Source organism: Haliotis rubra, unplaced genomic scaffold, assembly GCF_003918875.1.
Source record: "Haliotis rubra isolate DU_JTF1 unplaced genomic scaffold, ASM391887v1 Scf900, whole genome shotgun sequence".
Lineage (NCBI taxonomy): Eukaryota > Metazoa > Mollusca > Gastropoda > Lepetellida > Haliotidae > Haliotis > Haliotis rubra.
The window spans coordinates 244780-263894 of NW_025767636.1; the positions used below are offsets into that span (position 1 = coordinate 244780).

The window sequence follows — 19115 nt, forward strand, 5'->3', positions numbered from 1 at the left end:
GATCATACAACGTATTAACTTTGACGCCATCTTGTAGACTCAAGTAAACAGAAACACAACATTAAAGGCAATTTTACTGTGAAGGTTTAAATGACACCGTGTTAAGTAATGTACATCTTTTCAATTATTCGAACTTTTTCTCCATTCCATAAATTTTATCACCATTCTATATTTCACGTCCAGTGGAATCCGTTTCAGTAGATAATCAAGAATAATTCTTCTTCTGAAATCGACGTTTGACCCTTTTATTTAGACTTTGAGTTTTCAAATAATTCCGCGTTAAGTAATGTATATGTTATTTATATTATTTTCAAAATTATCGCCTTTTTCAATATTTTTTTGCCACCATCTTATATTTTACGCCCAGCGAAACCTGTTTAAGTAGATAATCGAGTCTAATTCTTCTTTTGAAATCGGCGATTGATATTTGATACAAACTTTTTATTTACGCTTTGAATGTTCAAATGACATCGTGTTAAGTAATGTATATTTTTTCAATTATTCGTACGTTTCCTCCGTTGCTATAAATCACCATTTTATCCTTTATGTTTTATTCTTCCGAAACTGAATTTAGGTGCGACCCTTTTATTTACACTTTGGATGCTTAAATGATACCGGGTTAAGTAATCGCCTGTTTCTATAATTTTTATTCATAGTCTTTTCATACACTCTTAAAAATAAATAAATAAATAAACGCATAAGTGATTTTGAGAATATTGGACCCATACAGCTGCGACAAAAACAATACAAATATACGATTTCTTTCCAAAACGTCATCTTTGTGTAATTGCTGCCAATGGTGGTCATACAACGTACTAACTTTGACGCCATCTTGTAGACTCAAGTAAACAGATGCAAAACAATAAAAGCTGCAGCGGACTCTTTGTCTATAGACGTGTGAATTATCACCTTTTCACCATTGTAATTACATGAAATAATTGCTCTTAAACTAACGCCATAAATACTTCTAAGAATGGCTTATGCGTTTCTTTTTTTGAAGAGTGTATGTCGATAACAATGTACCAACCAACCTATTGGGTAGGAACTGAGGTTTGGGATCGGTTCCAAGCAGCTTCTGTATCTCTTAAGAGGCGACTAAATGTTTGTTTGTTGTTTAACGATGCACTCAGCAATATAATAGCTATATATGTTACAATCAGATTGTGAAATCAGTCATTCCGTGAAATGACTAAGAGCCTAAAGAGGGTCCGCCATTTCGCTGGATTATGGTATATCAGTATCACTTAACTAAGTTTTGCCTATTGAGACCTCGGACAACTGAAAGGGCTGCTGAAGTAGCGTTCCATTTAGTTGACATTTTCTTGATGATAGGTGCCTCAGTGATCCTCCAATCTGATAATGGATCAGAGTTCACGTCTCATGTTATTAAAGAAATTCAACACGTCTGGCCAGAACTAGCACAAATACTTGGTAAGCCACGCCATCCCCAAAGGCAAGGATCAGATGAAAGGGCAAATGGCGACATAAGAGACATGCTGGTAGTGTGGATGAGTGATAAGAAGAGTAAAGACTGGCGACATCTTATTCATTTCACGAAATGACTGATTTCACAATCTGACTGGAACACACACACACACACACACACACACACACACACACACACACACACACACACACACACACACACACACACACACACACACACACACACACACACACACACACACACACACACACACACACACACACACACACACACACACACACAGTGGAATCTGTCAAATACGGACTGGACAGGGACCGACTCATTTGTCCGGATTTTAAAGCAGTCCGTATCGGACAACTTTCCTGCAGATACTGCCACAATGAGTTACCTCCCTTTGTTAAGGACAACCAGCAACTTGAATAGTTCCCTTTTGTGTTTTATTTATACAATATACGTGTATTTATAGTCAATATATTTATACTTTCACTGGGAAAAGTCTGTTAACATGGTTTGCTTCTGCCTCTGTAAAGTATATATATATATATATATATATGGCAGAGGTCTGTAAATAATTCAGTCTGGACCAGATCATCCTGTGATCAACATCATGAGCATCAATCTACGCAATTGGGAAACGATGGCTTTATACAAACCTACGTAAAACGTGAGCTGATCAAAACAACGTTGTGAAATTGTTACACAATTTTCTATTTCAAAATAGAGCACAATTTTTCAATATAATGCCTAACAACCTTACACCACATGTATTCCCGCCAACACAATACATACAGTGTCGTATATGCAGCATATTTAACTGACATAACGGTAACGTAAACACAGAGCTAAGACTGACAAAAAAGCGACATCTGTTGCTTTAATGACGTCATAGGATTAGGTCACATGACTACGCATCTGGCAACCAAGTCCGCCAGCCTGACCACCCGATACCGTCAAGCGTGGGTTGCTGAAGACCAATTCTAACGCGGATCTTCACAGGTCGCGACTAAATGGATAGGGGGATAAACAATGGACGTCATAGGTTTGACTGGACTGGTCATTATAACAGACAAGGTGGTGTTGGGAAAAAAATAGTGCTTCCTAATTTTTCTGCATTTTCAGGACAAGGAAACCCTTTCAGGATATATTGAAGATTTGTCTAAAAAGAAAGGTTTAAGGCAGCAAAAGGGAACGGAAGAGAAGCAATGTAAAGGTACCGACGTTTCTTCGTATAAAAATGTGATCAGCTGTTATGACTTGAAATCATATGCCATTCAATGCACAGGCCCTCGTGCCTTTGCGGGGATTAAACATTTGAATAAATGCTAAGAATTTTGAGTTGACTCGAAATGCTTCGCAGTACAACAAATCGTGATTTATTGTACTGTGAAGCATTTCAAGAAGGCAGTCATCTGAATTTTTTGTTAAATCTTTAATTCTTTCTTTTTCAATTATTTCTTTTTTTTGTTATGGATTTGATCGATGTTATTTCAGCTAAACTTCAAAACCAGATATCTCGTTAATATCGTTAATGGGCTTAGAAGGTTTTTTTGGAAGGCAAAAGCGAAAAAAAACCACCTATGTAGAAGACTATTCCTTTTCCTTTGTCCAAATCTGGTATGAAGCATAATTTTTCTGGAAATGACTTTGATGTATACTTTTGATATATTTATACATGATATCCATAATGATACGACGTTTAAATGGGTTACCATAGTATGTTGTAAATATGTGGAGACAAGGTTGTATTTGAATGATTATGTAGGGTAAGTTTGCGATAGCGCGTTTACATGATGATATGGTGAAATAATTTTAACATGATATCATATGGTATTAATTACAGGTTCGGATTAGACGTAACGTGGGATATCATAATGAATGACTTTGGGTTCAATCCGCCTTCAGCAATATTCCCGCAATATGACGATACTGACGTCGGAAAATAGGCTTCACACATTGTACCCATGTGGGGAATTAAACCCAAACCTACGGAGTGACGAGCAAACACTTTAACCATCAGGCTTACCCATGCTTGTAAGAGGCGACTAACGGGATGGGTGGTCAGGCTCGCTGACCTGATTGACACATATCATCGTATCCAATTGCATAGATCGATGCTCATGCTGTTGATCACTGGAATGTCTGGTCAGACACGAGAATTGACAGGCCACCGCCATATAGCTGGAATATTGCTGTGTGCGGCGTAAAACCAAACTCACTCACTCCATAGAGCTGCCCGGAGATTCATAGCCATACTACGTCTCATTCCACCGGGTACCCATTCACTTCTCGGTGAGCAAAGGTATCTTTCAAAGATGAATGATGATAAGGCAGCCCCTGTGTCATGTGATTATGTGTTGTTTGGGGGATATATTGACGATTTGTCCGAAAAGAAAGGTTTTTAGGCAGCAAAACGGAACGGAATTGAAGCAAGTTAAAGCAATTTCAAAGCTGTCAGAGAGGGTTAAAGCCATAGTACGTCTACAGGGTGCCCATTCACTGATGAAAATGCAGCCCTTGTACCATGTGATTATGTGTTGTTTGCTTAGGGAGGAGGATGCTGTACACGGTAGGTGTGGTGACGGGACGTTTGAATGGAGCGGGAACTACCTGTGACATCTATCTTATTCTGAATGGGACCGAGGGTACGATCACCAAGAAACTGCAGAAGAAAGGTTTTGTTTTCGCGAAGGGATCTGTAGGTCATTTTGAGGTACATTATGTGATCGATATCCCCTGAAATATTCCAGGTTACAGTGAATGAGTGAGTGAGTTGGGTTGGGTTTTACGGCGCTTTTCGCAATATTCCAGCAATATTACGACGGGAGACACCAGAAATGGGCTTCACACATTGTACCCATGTGGGAAATCGAACCCCGGACTTTGGCGCAACGAGCGAACGCTTTAACGACTGGGCCACCCCAAAGTCCCGTTCCAGGTTACAAGCCATGCTTATTGTAAGAGTCAATGAACAGGGTTGACCGGCTCGCTGACTTGGTTGCTGTATATCAACTACATCATGACAACAATCACTAGATTATTTTTTTAGGTGAGGTGAGGTGAGGTGAAATTGGGTTTTACGTCGTGCTTGAGAATATTTCGCTCATATGACGACGTGCATGCGTGTGTATGTGTATGTGCGGCTGCTTGTACTAGCCCAGACTGAAGCTGGTTTTATAGTGCTAGCCCTCTGAGATACCATGCCGCAGTGATGGGGGTGGCAATTTATTAATTATGCTTGCTTTTATTATAGTGTGTCGAACCTCAGAAATTTCTTAAGTAAACTGTGGGGCAGTGCCATATAAATATTTGAAAGTTAGATTTGAATAAAAAACAACTTTAAAAGGTTAATAGTTTTCAACGCAATGCAAACATAAATTCCTAAATTATATAACTTCTGTATCAAACACGTCGCCATCGGGTATCCAGTTTTGGGGTGGAATTTCCAGCCACTAGGGCTGGCTAAAATAATCGGACATATCGTCGATAAAAATAGTAATGATTATCGACATGAATATAGTGTCATCGATAACATTATTCATTCACTTTTTTGATAGAATGAAGTTTTAATTTTTAATACACAAAGTTAGGTTTTTATTCATGGGTTGCTTCTAAATTTTGTTCAGGCCGGTGTTCTGTAAGTAACCCGGCCCATGCCTTAACATGTCACCACTCACCAGTCATGTGACATTTATTCATTTCTTTCCGACTTTTTTCGGCATTTGTGCTCAAAGATACTTCTCCGATATTTGTCGATAATCGAACGATATTAAGTGAACAATTATCTATCAGCATGATCTATATCGATAACCAGCTCTACCAGTCACCATGTGCATGAAACATTGGTTTTTTGTGTGTGTGTATATTTTCGTTTAAACCCTTTAATTTGTGTCTCAAATATTATCAATATTTCTATCAGCGAATTTGTGCCAGTCTATTTTCCTATCTCATCCTCCCTCTCTCTCTCGCAATTTTAATTTGTTTCTTGGTGTACTTGAATCAATACATTTCATTTCATTCATTTTACATTTAAATGATTATTGAGTCCTTAGTTCCTATCCTATCCTATCCTATCCTATCCTATGCTATGCTATGCTATGCTATGCTATGCTATCCTATCGCTATCCTATGCTATCCTATGCTATGCTATGCTATCCTATCCTATCCTATCCTATCCCTCCCTCTCTCTCTCTCACACACACACACACACACAATTTTAATTAAAATTTTTGTTTCTTGCTGTACTTGATTCAAAACATGTCATTTAATTCATTTTACATTTAAATGAATAATAAGTCGAAACTTATATATTAGATGATACCTCCCCTGAATACATTACACTTGTACAATACAGTTAAATTTAAGCATCATTTGCATAGATGAAAATATTTTGTTGCTGATAAAATTCTCATCTGCCTGGAGGTAAAGTATTGTAAGGATTATGACATATTGTAAGGATTATACACTTTGGCCCAAATACGCTTTCAACCGATAAAATATTGAAATACACAATGCCATTTTAGAAAGTGGTCAAATGTAACATATGTTATATTTGGGATTACACTTTCTTAGTAAGCCGCGGTGGCTGAGCGGTCTAGGCATCTGATTTTGTGTGCTGGCGATTTGGTGCCTGACTGTGAGGGTATGGGTTCGAAAATTGAAAATTTTGAAAAATTGAAAATTGATAAAATATTAGAATGAAATATTGTTGTAGGCGTCGTGTTGCCTGGAAGTTTATATTCTGTACATTGTAACATGTCTGTCCATTCTCCAACAAAGTGTTTCCTTTCTTTTCAGTTCCTTGCCAAGTGTGTTGGTAAACTAAGAAACATTAAGGTGAAAATCGTTAAGAAAGGAATCATCCCGAGTTGGGGATGGTATCTAGACGCCGTAAGTCCTTAGCCAAAGCTGTTGTGTGGTCAACTTGGAGGTTGTGGTGATGTGCAAAGGATCATAATCACAGGGTCCTGGCACACCTAAGCGGCGAAATTAAGTCTGGCTTTTTTATTATCCTTAAGTAGTTTCAACCATAGTATAATTCTCATAATTGTTAGGGATCATGAAACATATTAAGGGATAGTTGATGAAATTGGGTGCCGAGTCCTCATTTAAAAAGACAGTCTAAAAAGTATCCATGATCCCTAAGATTTTTTGTTCAGTATATTTGTATGTAATGGCGAATATAGATGACTGTACTTCCCTTCCCACTTTGGCGTATTTGACAGTGGTGAGTAAGTGAGTGAGTATGGTTTTACGCCCCTTTTAGCAATATTCCAGCAATATCACGGAGGGGGACACTAGAAATGGGCTTCACACATTGTCCCCATGTGGGGAATCGAACCCGGGAACGCTTTAACCACAAGGCTACCCCACCGCCTTCGACAGTGGTGAAGACAAGTAGTTACCATCTGTGGTCGATACGTAGAAGACTTTTATAGTCAGTTAATTTCCTTGCCAACGGAAGATGACCTCGAGTACAATTCATGTACGTATTGCACTTTATGCAACGGATTGTGTTCCTCACCGGTTATTTTTGTTTCAGATGACAGTATCTGTTACTGGTGGAAATTACACCGACAAGTACTTCACCAATCCTAAAAGTTGGCTCGGAATGTTTACAACGACACAGTCCATGGAAATATCCGACCTTGAATTTACACATATCTAGGATAGTATCCGATTTGAAACAGTGTACTTTCGAGTTCATGTTGGGTCTGAATAGGTTCCGGTACCTTGTGAATTTATTAAACTGATCATTGAATGTTTGACATCTATTGCTTCTGCTTACTGGGACCACAATTAATAATTGATAAGCCTGCTAATGGAATTATCAATAGCACGTTGCCTCTTAGGGTTTCAGCAGGACGTGGCTGTAGTCAAGGTGATCCACTGTTCCCTTGCATTTTCATCTTGTGTGTTGAAAGTCTGGACTTTTGAATACCAAAGGAATTTCCAATATGCAGATGGTCAGGAGTTTGTATTAGACGGTATGCGAGAACCGTTTGAATTTTGAAACTGTAAACGAATTAGTGTTTTCTTATAAAACTAATAGTATGTATATTTTGTAATACCACCGTGAAGACTGTATAATCTCCATGTAAACCACCCGGCCTTCCTATGTACTCTTTGCTGTATATTTGTACTTCTTATGCCGAGTATCCCGGCCTGAGCGTAATAAAAGTTGTGTTGTGTTCTGTTCTGAACATGTTTGCTGATATGTCAGACTTACAATCAAGTTTAACGAATCTCATAGGATTCAGGAAGAATAGTCTTGCGAGGTATTTCCCCAGTCTAAATATTCAGTGGAATCGAGGATAATTTTAAACAATAGGAGTTATTTTTCAACAGATGTAAGTGTCAAGGCTCAAACGTATTTTGAAAATAACCTTTTTGAAATTCAATTTATAATAAAAGAGGGCTTAAAAGAATACCCTTGGTAGAATTTCTATCATCAAGACTTTACTCATTTCAAAATTGATGAAAGTGTAACTCACAGATAAGCCGACAACCCTCAACAAAAGTTTCTAATCCGGACTGCTTTACAATCCGGACAAATGAGTCTGTCCCAGGCCAGTCTGTAAAGACAGATTCCACTGTATCTATTTCTGACACCTAAAAACCCTCCTGGTTATTTCCCGAAGGAGCTGAATAAAATGTTATTTAAATTCCTTTGGAGTAGGAAACCAGATAGGATTAAACGAACTCTTATGTGTAAACCTGTGAAGGAGGGTGGTCGTGGTGTGGTGTAGGTGTAGCTATTTTCACGTGTCACAAAAATTCATTGAAGCTATCGTCTCTGGTTAAGCAATATTTTCCAAAACTGGTCGACATCACAAATGTAAAAACTAATGCAATATGTAAAAACTTAACGCCAAACGTAAAAATTAACGCAATATGTGGTAAATTTATTATTTTTGGAATTAATGTACTAGTTCCTTTTCTTGGTAGACAGACAAATAGTGGGGTTTTTTTTAATCTCACCTCCAAATACACATATCAAATGTAGCAAATCCTGATAAAAAGTTTGAGCCATCCCATAGGGATTAATTTGTTTCAGAAACACTTTGAACGAATTGTACAGAAAATATCATATTTATCATGATGACTATAAGATCGATTAAAATATCTCTATATACAAGTAAATTATATGTTTATCGATTATACTTTCATGTATACTGAACAACGAGATACAATTTTGTAAAAAAAAGTAATATGAAGTTTATTTTGTCTGAAACATTGCGATATCTTATATTTGTGCATTTAAAGTCACTTTTTGCCAAATTTGTGAAAAAAATGAATTTTGATTGCCACCCCTAATATTCAAAGCTACAACTGGATTTTGCATACTGCGTTATTTCTTACGTTTTGCTTTAGGTTTTTACATATTGCGTTAGGTTTTACATATTGTCTTGATTTTATATATTGGGGTTGTACCAGTCCCTGCCATAGATAAGTTCTCAAAGAAAATATAGCCTGCATCATTTGATGACTTAATAACGAAACCTGTCTTGTATGGTGAGCTGGCGATTAGGTGCCTGGCTCTGAGAGTGTGGGTTCGAATCCCGAATGGACTAAACCCAACAGAAGTACTAAAATATTTACTTTCATGAGAAAGTGTAATCCCAAATATAACATTTGTTAGATCAGGGGCGGAATTCTAAAAACGTCTTAGATTTTTCTTAAGTTTTGTCTTAAGTTCTTAAAAATTGACTTAGCTAAGTCAGAAACTTAAGTTTGATTCATAAAGTGACTTCGTCAAAAACTGGGGCGGTGGGGTAGCCTAGTGGCTAAAGCGTTGGCTCGTCACGCCGAAGATCCGGGTTCGAATCCCCACATGGGTACAATGTGTGAAGCCCATTTCTGGTGTCCCCCGCCGTGATGTTGCTGGAATATTGCTAAAAGCGGCGTAAAACCAAACTCAGTCAGTCAGTCAATCGTCAAAAACTTATCTTAGTCCTCAAAACCGTTACTTCTTGGACGGTAAATTGTTCTATTGGCATGTCTGGCAGCCATGTTTTGTCAACTGACTTAAGTTACGTACATAGAGTTAAGTTAGCCAACAGCAGCCTCAGGATTTAAGTCGAAAATTACACAAACTTAAGTCTAATACTTTTTGTGAATATGACTAAGAAAAAGTCTTAAGTCAAAACTTAAGTTTTAATTTGGAACTTAAGTAATTTTTCAGACTTAAGTCCTTTTAAGTATAACGCCCCGGGTATATCATTGAATAAATATTGCTCCAGCAAAGATTAGCTAAAGTACTAGAATCGATTCCTTTTAAGTTTATGGTATGTCTTCGTGAATTCTTTTCTTCTTAAATTTCACTTGGAAGAGATTGGAATGACAGCCTTTCCCTGTGGTTTGATGCATGATACCATCCATGACATTATATATGCATAACATCAACGTCTATATGAAACCAACAATGGACGGGCAGTCACGTCCAGATGGTAAAGTCTGGTCATAAAATGCTGGATGGCTGTCCTCCTGAAGCTGTCAGTCATAATGATAATAAGTGAGTGAGTGAGTTTAATTTTACGCCGCACTCAGCAATATTCAAGCTATATAGCGGCGGTCTGTAAATAATCCAGTCTGAACCAGACAATCCAGCATGAGCATCGATCTGCGCAACTGGGAACCGATGACATGTGTCAACCACGTCAGCGAGCCTGACCACCCGATCACGTTTTTCGCCTCTTACGACAAGCATGGGTTACTGAAGATCAATATTCTAACCCGGACCTTCACGAGTCTATAATAATGTAATAATGCATCCATTTATGTAGCGCCAAACTCCACACCAGGTATGCTCATAGCGCTAACAATGAATAGCACAGCACATTATTACCCCGGATAACCCAAGCTGCCTGTTAGGTGCTGGGAGGTTATAGTCACATGACATATCCCACCGGGTATCCATTTTCTGCTGGGTTGAACAGAGGCAATTTTGAACAAACTCACTTGCGTAAGGTGAGACCACATGTATCACATGTGCTTCATTGTGGGGCAGGACTCAAGTCCTAGAAACTCAGGAGTCAAGCTGTCACAAACGGTCACCCATCAGCGGTGGCTGAGCGGGTTAGGCGGCTGACTTTGTGTGCATGCGATTAGGTGCCGGACTCTGAGTGTGTGGGTTCGAATCCCGGATGGGATTCAGACCAACAAAAGTACAAGAATCTTTGCTAAGAAAGTGTGATATAACATACACTACACGCCAAAAGAAACGTTACCCCCCTTCCTTAATGACGGGGGTATCTATCTTCAGCTGGCGTTGAGATGCGTGGACGTCCACTTCTTGGTCTGTCTATAGTGACCCCAGTCTGTTTGAAGCCCTGAATAAGTCTTATAACCGTGATACCGTGGCATCCGAGGGCGTTGGCAACAACATTGTATGTCGACCCCATCTGAACCATCCCGATAGCTCTTCCTCTCTCTTCAGCTGATAAGTGTGGCATGTTTCTCGTACTTGTGTATCATGTCATCTTTTCTAGGCTCTCTTTATACCCTATAGAATCATTGTACATGTGAATTGATGTAAATACTGCTTGAATATTGCTGCGTTTTGGCGACTGATATCGTTATGTGTAAACAGAAACTGGAAACATGTTACTTTGCAAGCAAAAATGTTCATTGTAGAAGTTCCTTAACATTTTTTCACAAATTCAACGACACGTTTTACTTGTTTTCACTAATGGAAATCAGCAGAAATTGTTTTGAAAGACTAAACTAATAGGAATGATTATTTTACAATTTTGCAAACTCTACAACAGCTGTTTCTTGTTTTAATAGTTGACAAATGGTGACTTTAAATGGTTTATCTTTGTCCCAAAGCAGAATTTTATTTCAACCTTTCTTTTTGACATCTAAATCACTGTTATTGGTGTATTTCGGCATGGACGGAAATAGGACAATTAATTCTTCTGAAAAAAATGCATTTCACCTGAATATGAATGCATTTGAAAAATTATTTTCGTGGTTTGCATAAAGCTGTGTTGTTAAGCTTTCTTGTAAACTATTTCCTTCGAACATATCTTTGATAGTCTTTAAATAATTCATAAAGGTAGGAGGGTAACGTATCGTTTGGCGTGTAGTGTATATTACATTGGACCACTTTCTAAATGGCAGTGTGTAATCATTTATCGGTCTTAAATCAAGGCAAAGTACTGCAAACTTGAAAACAGTAGCTTTATCTTTTAATTTATATACTCATGCCAATTATAATGGTTGTCACCCCCTTCAATTTTTTTAATTGGAGAGACACGGACAGAGTTTAGTGTGTCAAGTGAGAGGGAGGGAGACATAGACAGGGGGTAGTGTGTCAAGTGAGAGGGAGGGAGACACGGACAGGAGGTAGTGTGTCAAGTGAGAGGGAGGTAGACACGGACAGGGAGGTAGTGTGTCAAGTGAGAGGGAGGTAGACACGGACAGGAGGTAGTGTGTCAAGTGAGAGGGAGGGAGACACGGACAGAGGGTAGTGTGTCAAGTGAGAGTGAGGGAGACACAGACACGGGATAGTGTGTCAAGTGAGAGGGAGGGAGACACGGACAGGAGATAGTGTGTCAAGTGAGAGGGAGGGAGACACGGAGAGGAGGTAGTGTGTCAAGTGAGAGGGAGGTAGACACGGAGAGGAGGTAGTGTGTCAAGTGAGAGGGAGGGAGACACGGACAGGGGGTAGTGTGTCAAGTGAGAGGGAGGTAGACACAGACACGGGATAGTGTGTCAAGTGAGAGGGAGGGAGACACGGACATTGGACAGTGTGTCAAGTGAGAGGGTGTGAGACAAGGACATGGGATAGTATGTCAAGTGAGAATGACGGAGACATGGACAGTGGGGCCGTGTGTCAGGTGAGAGGGAGGTAGACACGGACAGGAGGTAGTGTGTCAAGTGAGAGGGAGGGAGACATAGACAGGGGGTAGTGTGTCAAGTGAGAGGGAGGGAGACACGGACAGGAGGTAGTGTGTCAAGTGAGAGGGAGGTAGACACGGACAGGGAGGTAGTGTGTCAAGTGAGAGGGAGGTAGACACGGACAGGAGGTAGTGTGTCAAGTGAGAGGGAGGGAGACACGGACAGAGAGGTAGTGTGTCAAGTGAGAGTGAGGGAGACACAGACACGGGATAGTGTGTCAAGTGAGAGGGAGGGAGACACGGACAGGAGATAGTGTGTCAAGTGAGAGGGAGGGAGACACGGACAGGGGGTAGTGTGTCAAGTGAGAGGGAGGTAGACACGGAGAGGAGGTAGTGTGTCAAGTGAGAGGGAGGGAGACACGGACAGGGGGTAGTGTGTCAAGTGAGAGGGAGGTAGACACAGACACGGGATAGTGTGTCAAGTGAGAGGAGGTAGACACGGACAGGGGTAGTGTGTCAGGTGAGAGGGAGGGAGACACGGACAGGAGGTAGTGTGGTAGGGTGAGAGGGAGGGAGACACGGAGAGGGAGGAGTGTGGCCAAGGAGAGGGAGGTAGACACGGATAGGAGTAGTGTGGTCGGCAGGAGAGGGAGGGAGACGGACAGGGAGATAGTGTGACATGGTGAGAGAGGTGGTAGACACACGAGGATAGTGTGTGGTGAGAGGGAGTGAGACACGGACATTGGACAGTGTGGCCGGGTGAGAGGGAGGGAGGACACAGGGACAGGAACAAGGAGAATAGGTGGAGACATGGACAGTGTAGTGGAACAAGGAGGAGGAAGGGAGACATGGACAGTGGGGCTGTGTGTCAAGGAAGAGGGAGGTGGACACGACAGAAGGTCAAGGCCAAGTGGAGAGGAGGACAGACATAGACAGGAGGGTAGTGGAGGAATGGAGAGGGGAGGACAACGGACAGGAGTGGTGGAGGGAGGTGGGACAGTGAGGGAGACAGGGGACGGAGATGGACAGGTGCCCATGGAGGAGACACGGACGTGGACCGGACACACAGGACGGAGGCACCGAAGGATATGGACAACGGAGGGTGGCCGGACACGAGAGGGAGGAACAATCGGCGGACGGAGACACGGACAGGGAGGAAGGACAGGACATGGACATGGCCGAGACAACGGACAGGAGGAGACACGGACCGGACACGGAGTGGAAAACAGAGGAGGGACATGACGAACAAGGAGGACACCGAGGACAAGGACGGACGGAGAGGAAAGAGTGGAGACAACGGAACAGGAGGAGACAACGGACAGGAGGACACGGAGGCACCACGCCCGCGGGTGGAGGCAGACAACGGAGGAGGAGGAGGCAGACACGGAGGACACGGAGTGGAGGACAACGAGGAGGGTGGAGGACAAGGATGGAGATAGACGGAGAATGGACAAGGAGGTGGACACGGAGAATGACGGAGACATGGACAGCAGGTGGAAATGGAGGAAGTGGAGGACATGGACAGAGGGAAGGAGTGGTAGACACGGACAGAAACAAGGAGTGGAGGAGACACGGACAGGAGGAGGAGGACACGGACAGGGAAGGAAGGAGACAGTGGATGGACAGTGGAGGTCAAGTGGATAGTGGACACGGACAGGGAGGAGGACGGAGGTGGAGACAACGGACAAGGCAAGTGGAGGACACAGAATGGACAAGACACGGGAGGATGGACGGCGGAGGAATGGTGGACATGGACATGGAATGGAGGGAGACAGTGGACAGGAGGAACATGAGTGGAGACATGGAGGGGGTGGCCGGGTGGAGGTAGACACAGGATGGATAGTGGAGGAATGGACACGGTGGAGGAGGACATGGACAGGAACAGTGGAGACAGGAGGAAAGGACACCGAGAGGGAGTGGTGGAGGAGGACACGGACAGTGGAATGGAGGACACGTGGAGGAGGAAAAAGGAGGAGGACACGGACAGGGTGGAAGGAGGAGGACACGGAGGAGGAACTGAGGGAGAGGGACAATGGACAGGAACAGGAGGGAGGAGGACAACGGACAGGAGTGGAGACATGGACAGGGTATAACAAATGGAGGGAGGGAGGACAATGGACAGGGAGGAAGTGAGTGGAGGACACGGACACAACAAGGAAACAAGAGGGAGGTAGTGGAGAGGAATGGAATGGAGGACACAGAGGAGGAAGGAGAGGGAGGCAGGGAACGGACAGGGTCAAGGAGGACATGGAGAGGGAGGAATGGAGGAACATGGGAGGAATGGAGGAATGGACATGGAGGAATGGAGGACGTGGAAGGACATGGAGAATGGATGGAAGGAACATGGAGTGGAGGACAATGGACAGGAGTGAAAAGGAGTGATGGACAGGAGGGATGGAGAATGGACAGGAGGAATGGTGGAGGAGGTGGAGGAGGTGAAGGAGTGGAGGTGGACGGGAGGAACAGGAAACGGAGGGAGGAATGGAGGAATGGAGGTGGACACGGAGGAGGAATGGAAGGGTCGAATGGACAGAGTGGATAGAACGGAGAATGGAGTGGACAAATGGACAGAGGAGGAAGGAAGGAGGGAGACAATGGACAGGGAGGGTGGAGGACAGGAGGAGTGGACGAGTGGACAATGGAGGAGGAGTGGATGGAATGGAGGAGGAAGTGGAGGAATGGACGGGAATGGACAGGAGGATGGAGGTGGAATGGACACTGAGAATGGAGGAATGGAGGAATGGAGTGGAGGAACAATGGAGGAAGGATGGAATGGTGGAGGGACACGGACAGGAAGGGATGGAGGACAATGGACAGGAATGGAAGAAGTGGATGGAGGGAGGACAATGGAAGGAGGAGGTGGAAGGAGGACACGGAGAGTGGAGGAGGAATGGAGGTGGAAGGGTGGAGGGACACGGACAGGAGGAAGGAGGTGGAGGAATGGAGGAATGGAAGGAGGAATGGAAGGAGGGAGGAATGGAGGAGGGAATGGAGGGAGATGGAGGGGAATGGACAGGAATGGAAGGAAGGTGGAATGGACGGGGAATGGTGGAGTGGAGGAATGGAGGAAGGAATGGATGGAGGATGGACAGGAGGGGACAGGAACAGAATGGAGGTGGAGGAATGTGGAGGGATGGAAGGGACAGGAATGGAGAGGAGGAAGGAGGAGAGGAATGGAGGAATGGACAATGGAGGGAGGATGGAGGAATGGAGGAATGGAGGATGTGGAAAGGAATGGAGGGGAGTAGAATGGATGGAATGGAGGAATGGAGGAATGGAGGACGGAGGATGGAATGGAAGGGTGGAGGAATGGAGGATGGAATGGAGGAAGGAATGGAGAGGGAGGACAATGGAGGAGGAACGGGAGGACAATGGAATGGTGGACAATGGAAAGGGAGGAGGGAGGGAGGAATGGACAGGAATGGTGGAGGAATGGAAGGAGGGACAGGATGGAGGGGTCAGGAATGGAGGGAATGGATAAATGGACAAGGGACGGATGGAGGGGATGGAATGGAGGTGGAACAGTGGAGGGGAGGACAGGAATGGAGGGACAATGGAATGGATGGAGGGAGGGAGACACGTGGACAGGATGGAATGGAGTGGACGGGGAGACACGGACAGAAGGTGTGTCAAGTGACAGGGAGGGAGACACGGACAGGAGGTAGTGGTAATCAGAGTGAGGAGGGAGGGAGACACGGACAGGGGGGTGGTAGTGTGTCAGAGGAGAGGGAGGGAGACACGAGACAGGAGGTGGTGTGGTCAAGTGGAGAGGAGGGGACACGGACAGGGGGTAGTGTGTCAAGTGAGAGGGAGGGAGACACGGACAGGGTATAATGTGTCAAGTGAGAGGGAGGTAGACACGGACAGGAGGTAGTGTGTCAAGTGAGAGGGAGGGAGACACGGACAGGGGGTAGTGTGTCAAGTGAGAGGGAGGGAGACACGGACAGGAGGTAGTGTGTCAGGTAATGTGGTGATGAGAGGGAGGTGGAGACACGGAGAGGACGGGTAGTGTGTCAAGAGTGAGAGGGAGGGAGACACGGACAGTGGAGGTAGACACGGTCAAGTAATGAGAGGGAGGGAGACACGGACAGGAGGTAGTGTAGTGAGAGGGAGTGTGTCAAGTGAGAGGGAGGGAGACACGGACAGGAGGTAGTGTGTCAAGTGAGAGGGAGGGAGACACGGACAGGAGGTAGTGTGTCAAGTGAGAGGGAGGGAGACACGGACAGGAGATAGTGTGTCAAGTGAGAGGGAGGGAGACACGGACAGGAGGTAGTGTGTCAAGTGAGGAGGGAGGGAGACACGGACAGGGGGTAGTGTGTCAAGTGAGAGGGAGGGAGACACCGACAGGGACGGTAGTGTGTCAAGTGACAGGGAGGGAGACACGGACAGAGGGTAGTGTGTCAAGTGAGAGGGAGGGAGACACGGACAGGGAGTAGTGTGTCAAGTGACAGGGAGGGAGACACGGACAGGGGGTAGTGTGTCAAGTGAGAGGGAGGGAGACACGGACAGGGGGTAGTGTGTCAAGTGAGAGGGAGGGAGACACGGACCGGGGGTAGTGTGTCAAGTGAGAGGGGAGGGGACACGGTAAAGGGGCCGTGTGTCAAGTGAATCACCCGTTCAAGTTAGTCGCCTTTACGTTGGTGTGTTGGTTGGTTGTTTAAGGCCGCAATCAGCAATATTCCAGCTATATTGCGGCAGCCTGTACATAATCGAGCCATAAATCTTTAATGCAGGTATCATTACCAACCAACACAAGAACTTAGAAATACAGCATAGTATACCTGACCTAAACAACCAATAAACAATGATTTTAGCAAAGTTGCCCTTGAGACTAAACGACATTACCTCTCACGCCTTGCAAAAAGACGACCTCCGACACACGCGAGATGTGTTGCAAGGGGTTCATGTGTTGGGTGACTCCAAACAATCCAGTGATCAACTCGCCTCTTACAATAAGGGAGGTGGGGTAGTCTAGTGGTTAAAGCGTTGGCTCGTCACGCCGAAGACCCGCGTTCGAATCCCCACATGGGCACAATGTGTGAAGCCCATTTCTGGTGTTCCCCGCCGTGATGTAGCTGGAATATTGCTAAAAGCGGCGTAAAACCAAACTCAGTCAGTCTTACAATAAGCGTGGTTTTCTGATGACCAAAGTTTAACACGGATTTTCACGGATACCCACCGTGACGGAATATTTGCGACAACAAAAGCGACCTCTAAATGAACCAACTGGTATGTCATCTGTGTATATCTACAACAAACTACTGGCACAATTCAATAACTAAAAAATATCAGTGACGCATAGGAATGGTTTGAAATATCAGTGTTATGCTTTATGTTCATTATGTGATATTCAACAACAAAATCAAAAGTCAAAGTCAAAGCGTTTATTGCATGAAAGGTCATTGGTCTTAATACAAATCCTAATAACAATATATAAACATATTCATTCTATTATATTCTGTATATAAAATTTTGACACAGTTCATTATTTGTTTACGAGGGAGGGGTGCAAAGAGAGGAACAGCCAGGTGTGCGAGAAAGGATGGTGACACCACAGGTAAATGATTCAATGACTTTGTCGGCACTTGTGCACGTGCTCTCCACGTACACCTGGCTGTTTCTCTCTTTGCAGTCCTCCCTCGTAACAAATAGTGAACTTTGTCAAAATTTTAATAATAGTTTCTTAAACAACTTTTTTATTTTTTGGACATAAATTCTGCAAAAAAATCACAGAGTTGGTCTGATGTTTTGATTATGATCAGTGTTTCATTGAGTATTATATAATTAGTAATTTTCGAGTTAGATTGCAATTCATCGGTCCGATTTTGAGCCAAACAGACTATATGCGCGGAATCAATTTCATCGTCGAGTAATGCACGTGCACTAGCCTACATCTGCTCTACCTTTCACGAACCAAATGGGTTTGCTCATTGCCGTGCACAGCCTACTTCTCGTTTACTCGTTCTCTGCACCGGTCCAACTTATCCTTGGTTGCAAGTAAAACATGTAGAAAATGAATAAACATAAAACATTAACTGAAAAAATGTCAAAAGAGTACCTTAATTTTTTACACTTAAAACAACGCAATAAAAATTTACGATTGCCAGTTTGGAGAACTGTCCTATAACCGTCGTGACACAGGGGGTCCAAAGAAAAGATGTACAGGTTCTCTGAAGAGGAACCTCGAGCAGCTCCTGCGAAAATGACCACAGCCTATGGATCAACAAAGCTGCCGATTGTCAAACCTGGAGAAACACAGTCCACGAGTCTCTTCCTCGTCTTCTTCCCCGTCTCACTTGACACACCTGGCCTCGAAGAAACATGTAGTCGGATGAAGGAACAGGAAACGCCACACCCAAACCAGACAACCTTCAGCTGCAACCTCTGTGGTTGCACCCGTCTTTCTCAACAACTCCGAGACCGCCTGCAGGCGACTTGGAAACAACGTTCATAATTCTTCGGTCTCGAAACAATGTCTTTACATACGATTGGAAAAATACTTACGACTGTGGAATACACATATGTTAAAATGATTACTGCTGGTTAACGCAGGGCCAATGGCCAATAATTATTGCAAAATCAGCATAATGGAAACATAATAATAATAATAATAATAATAATAGTTCATTTATAAAGCGCATATTTCCATGCTCAAAGCGCTGATGTCAGGACGAAAAGGCTTTTTGGAAAAGGTGGGTCTTTAGCGATGTTCGAAAGGTTGAAAGTTCTGTCATTTCTCTCAAATGTTGTTGGAGATGATTCCATTCTGAGGCTGCAGCATAAGAGAAAGTTCTTTGACCAAATTAACTGTTCTGACTTTAGGAATA

At 43.5% G+C, this 19115-nt stretch overlaps 4 protein-coding genes across 4 annotated transcripts in view; all 4 read left to right on the forward strand.

Annotated features, from left to right (window-relative positions):
- The window catches only part of LOC124264003 (mucin-2-like), a 51339-nt gene extending 44227 nt beyond the window's left edge, over positions 1 to 7112 (forward strand). The window contains exons 5-7 of the mRNA XM_046698726.1: positions 3994 to 4142; positions 6242 to 6334; positions 6987 to 7112. Of these exons, the coding sequence (XP_046554682.1) occupies positions 3994 to 4142; positions 6242 to 6334; positions 6987 to 7112 (368 nt within the window). The remainder of the gene's footprint in view (positions 1 to 3993; positions 4143 to 6241; positions 6335 to 6986) is intronic.
- Positions 7113 to 13309: 6197 nt separating this feature from the next.
- On the forward strand, positions 13310 to 14116 carry LOC124264004 (pre-mRNA-splicing factor 38B-like). Its single transcript, XM_046698727.1, has one exon. The coding sequence runs from the start codon at positions 13310 to 13312 to the stop codon at positions 14114 to 14116; it is 807 nt and encodes a 268-aa protein (XP_046554683.1).
- A 360-nt stretch (positions 14117 to 14476) lies between these two features.
- On the forward strand, positions 14477 to 14830 carry LOC124264006 (glycine-rich RNA-binding protein 8-like). Its single transcript, XM_046698728.1, has one exon. It carries the CDS (start codon positions 14477 to 14479, stop codon positions 14828 to 14830), a length of 354 nt encoding a protein of 117 aa, XP_046554684.1.
- An 8-nt stretch (positions 14831 to 14838) lies between these two features.
- On the forward strand, positions 14839 to 16122 carry LOC124264007 (uncharacterized transmembrane protein DDB_G0289901-like). The gene is made up of 2 exons (XM_046698729.1): positions 14839 to 15220; positions 15305 to 16122. Exons 1-2 carry the CDS (start codon positions 14839 to 14841, stop codon positions 16120 to 16122), a joined length of 1200 nt encoding a protein of 399 aa, XP_046554685.1.
- Positions 16123 to 19115: the final 2993 nt, after the last annotated feature.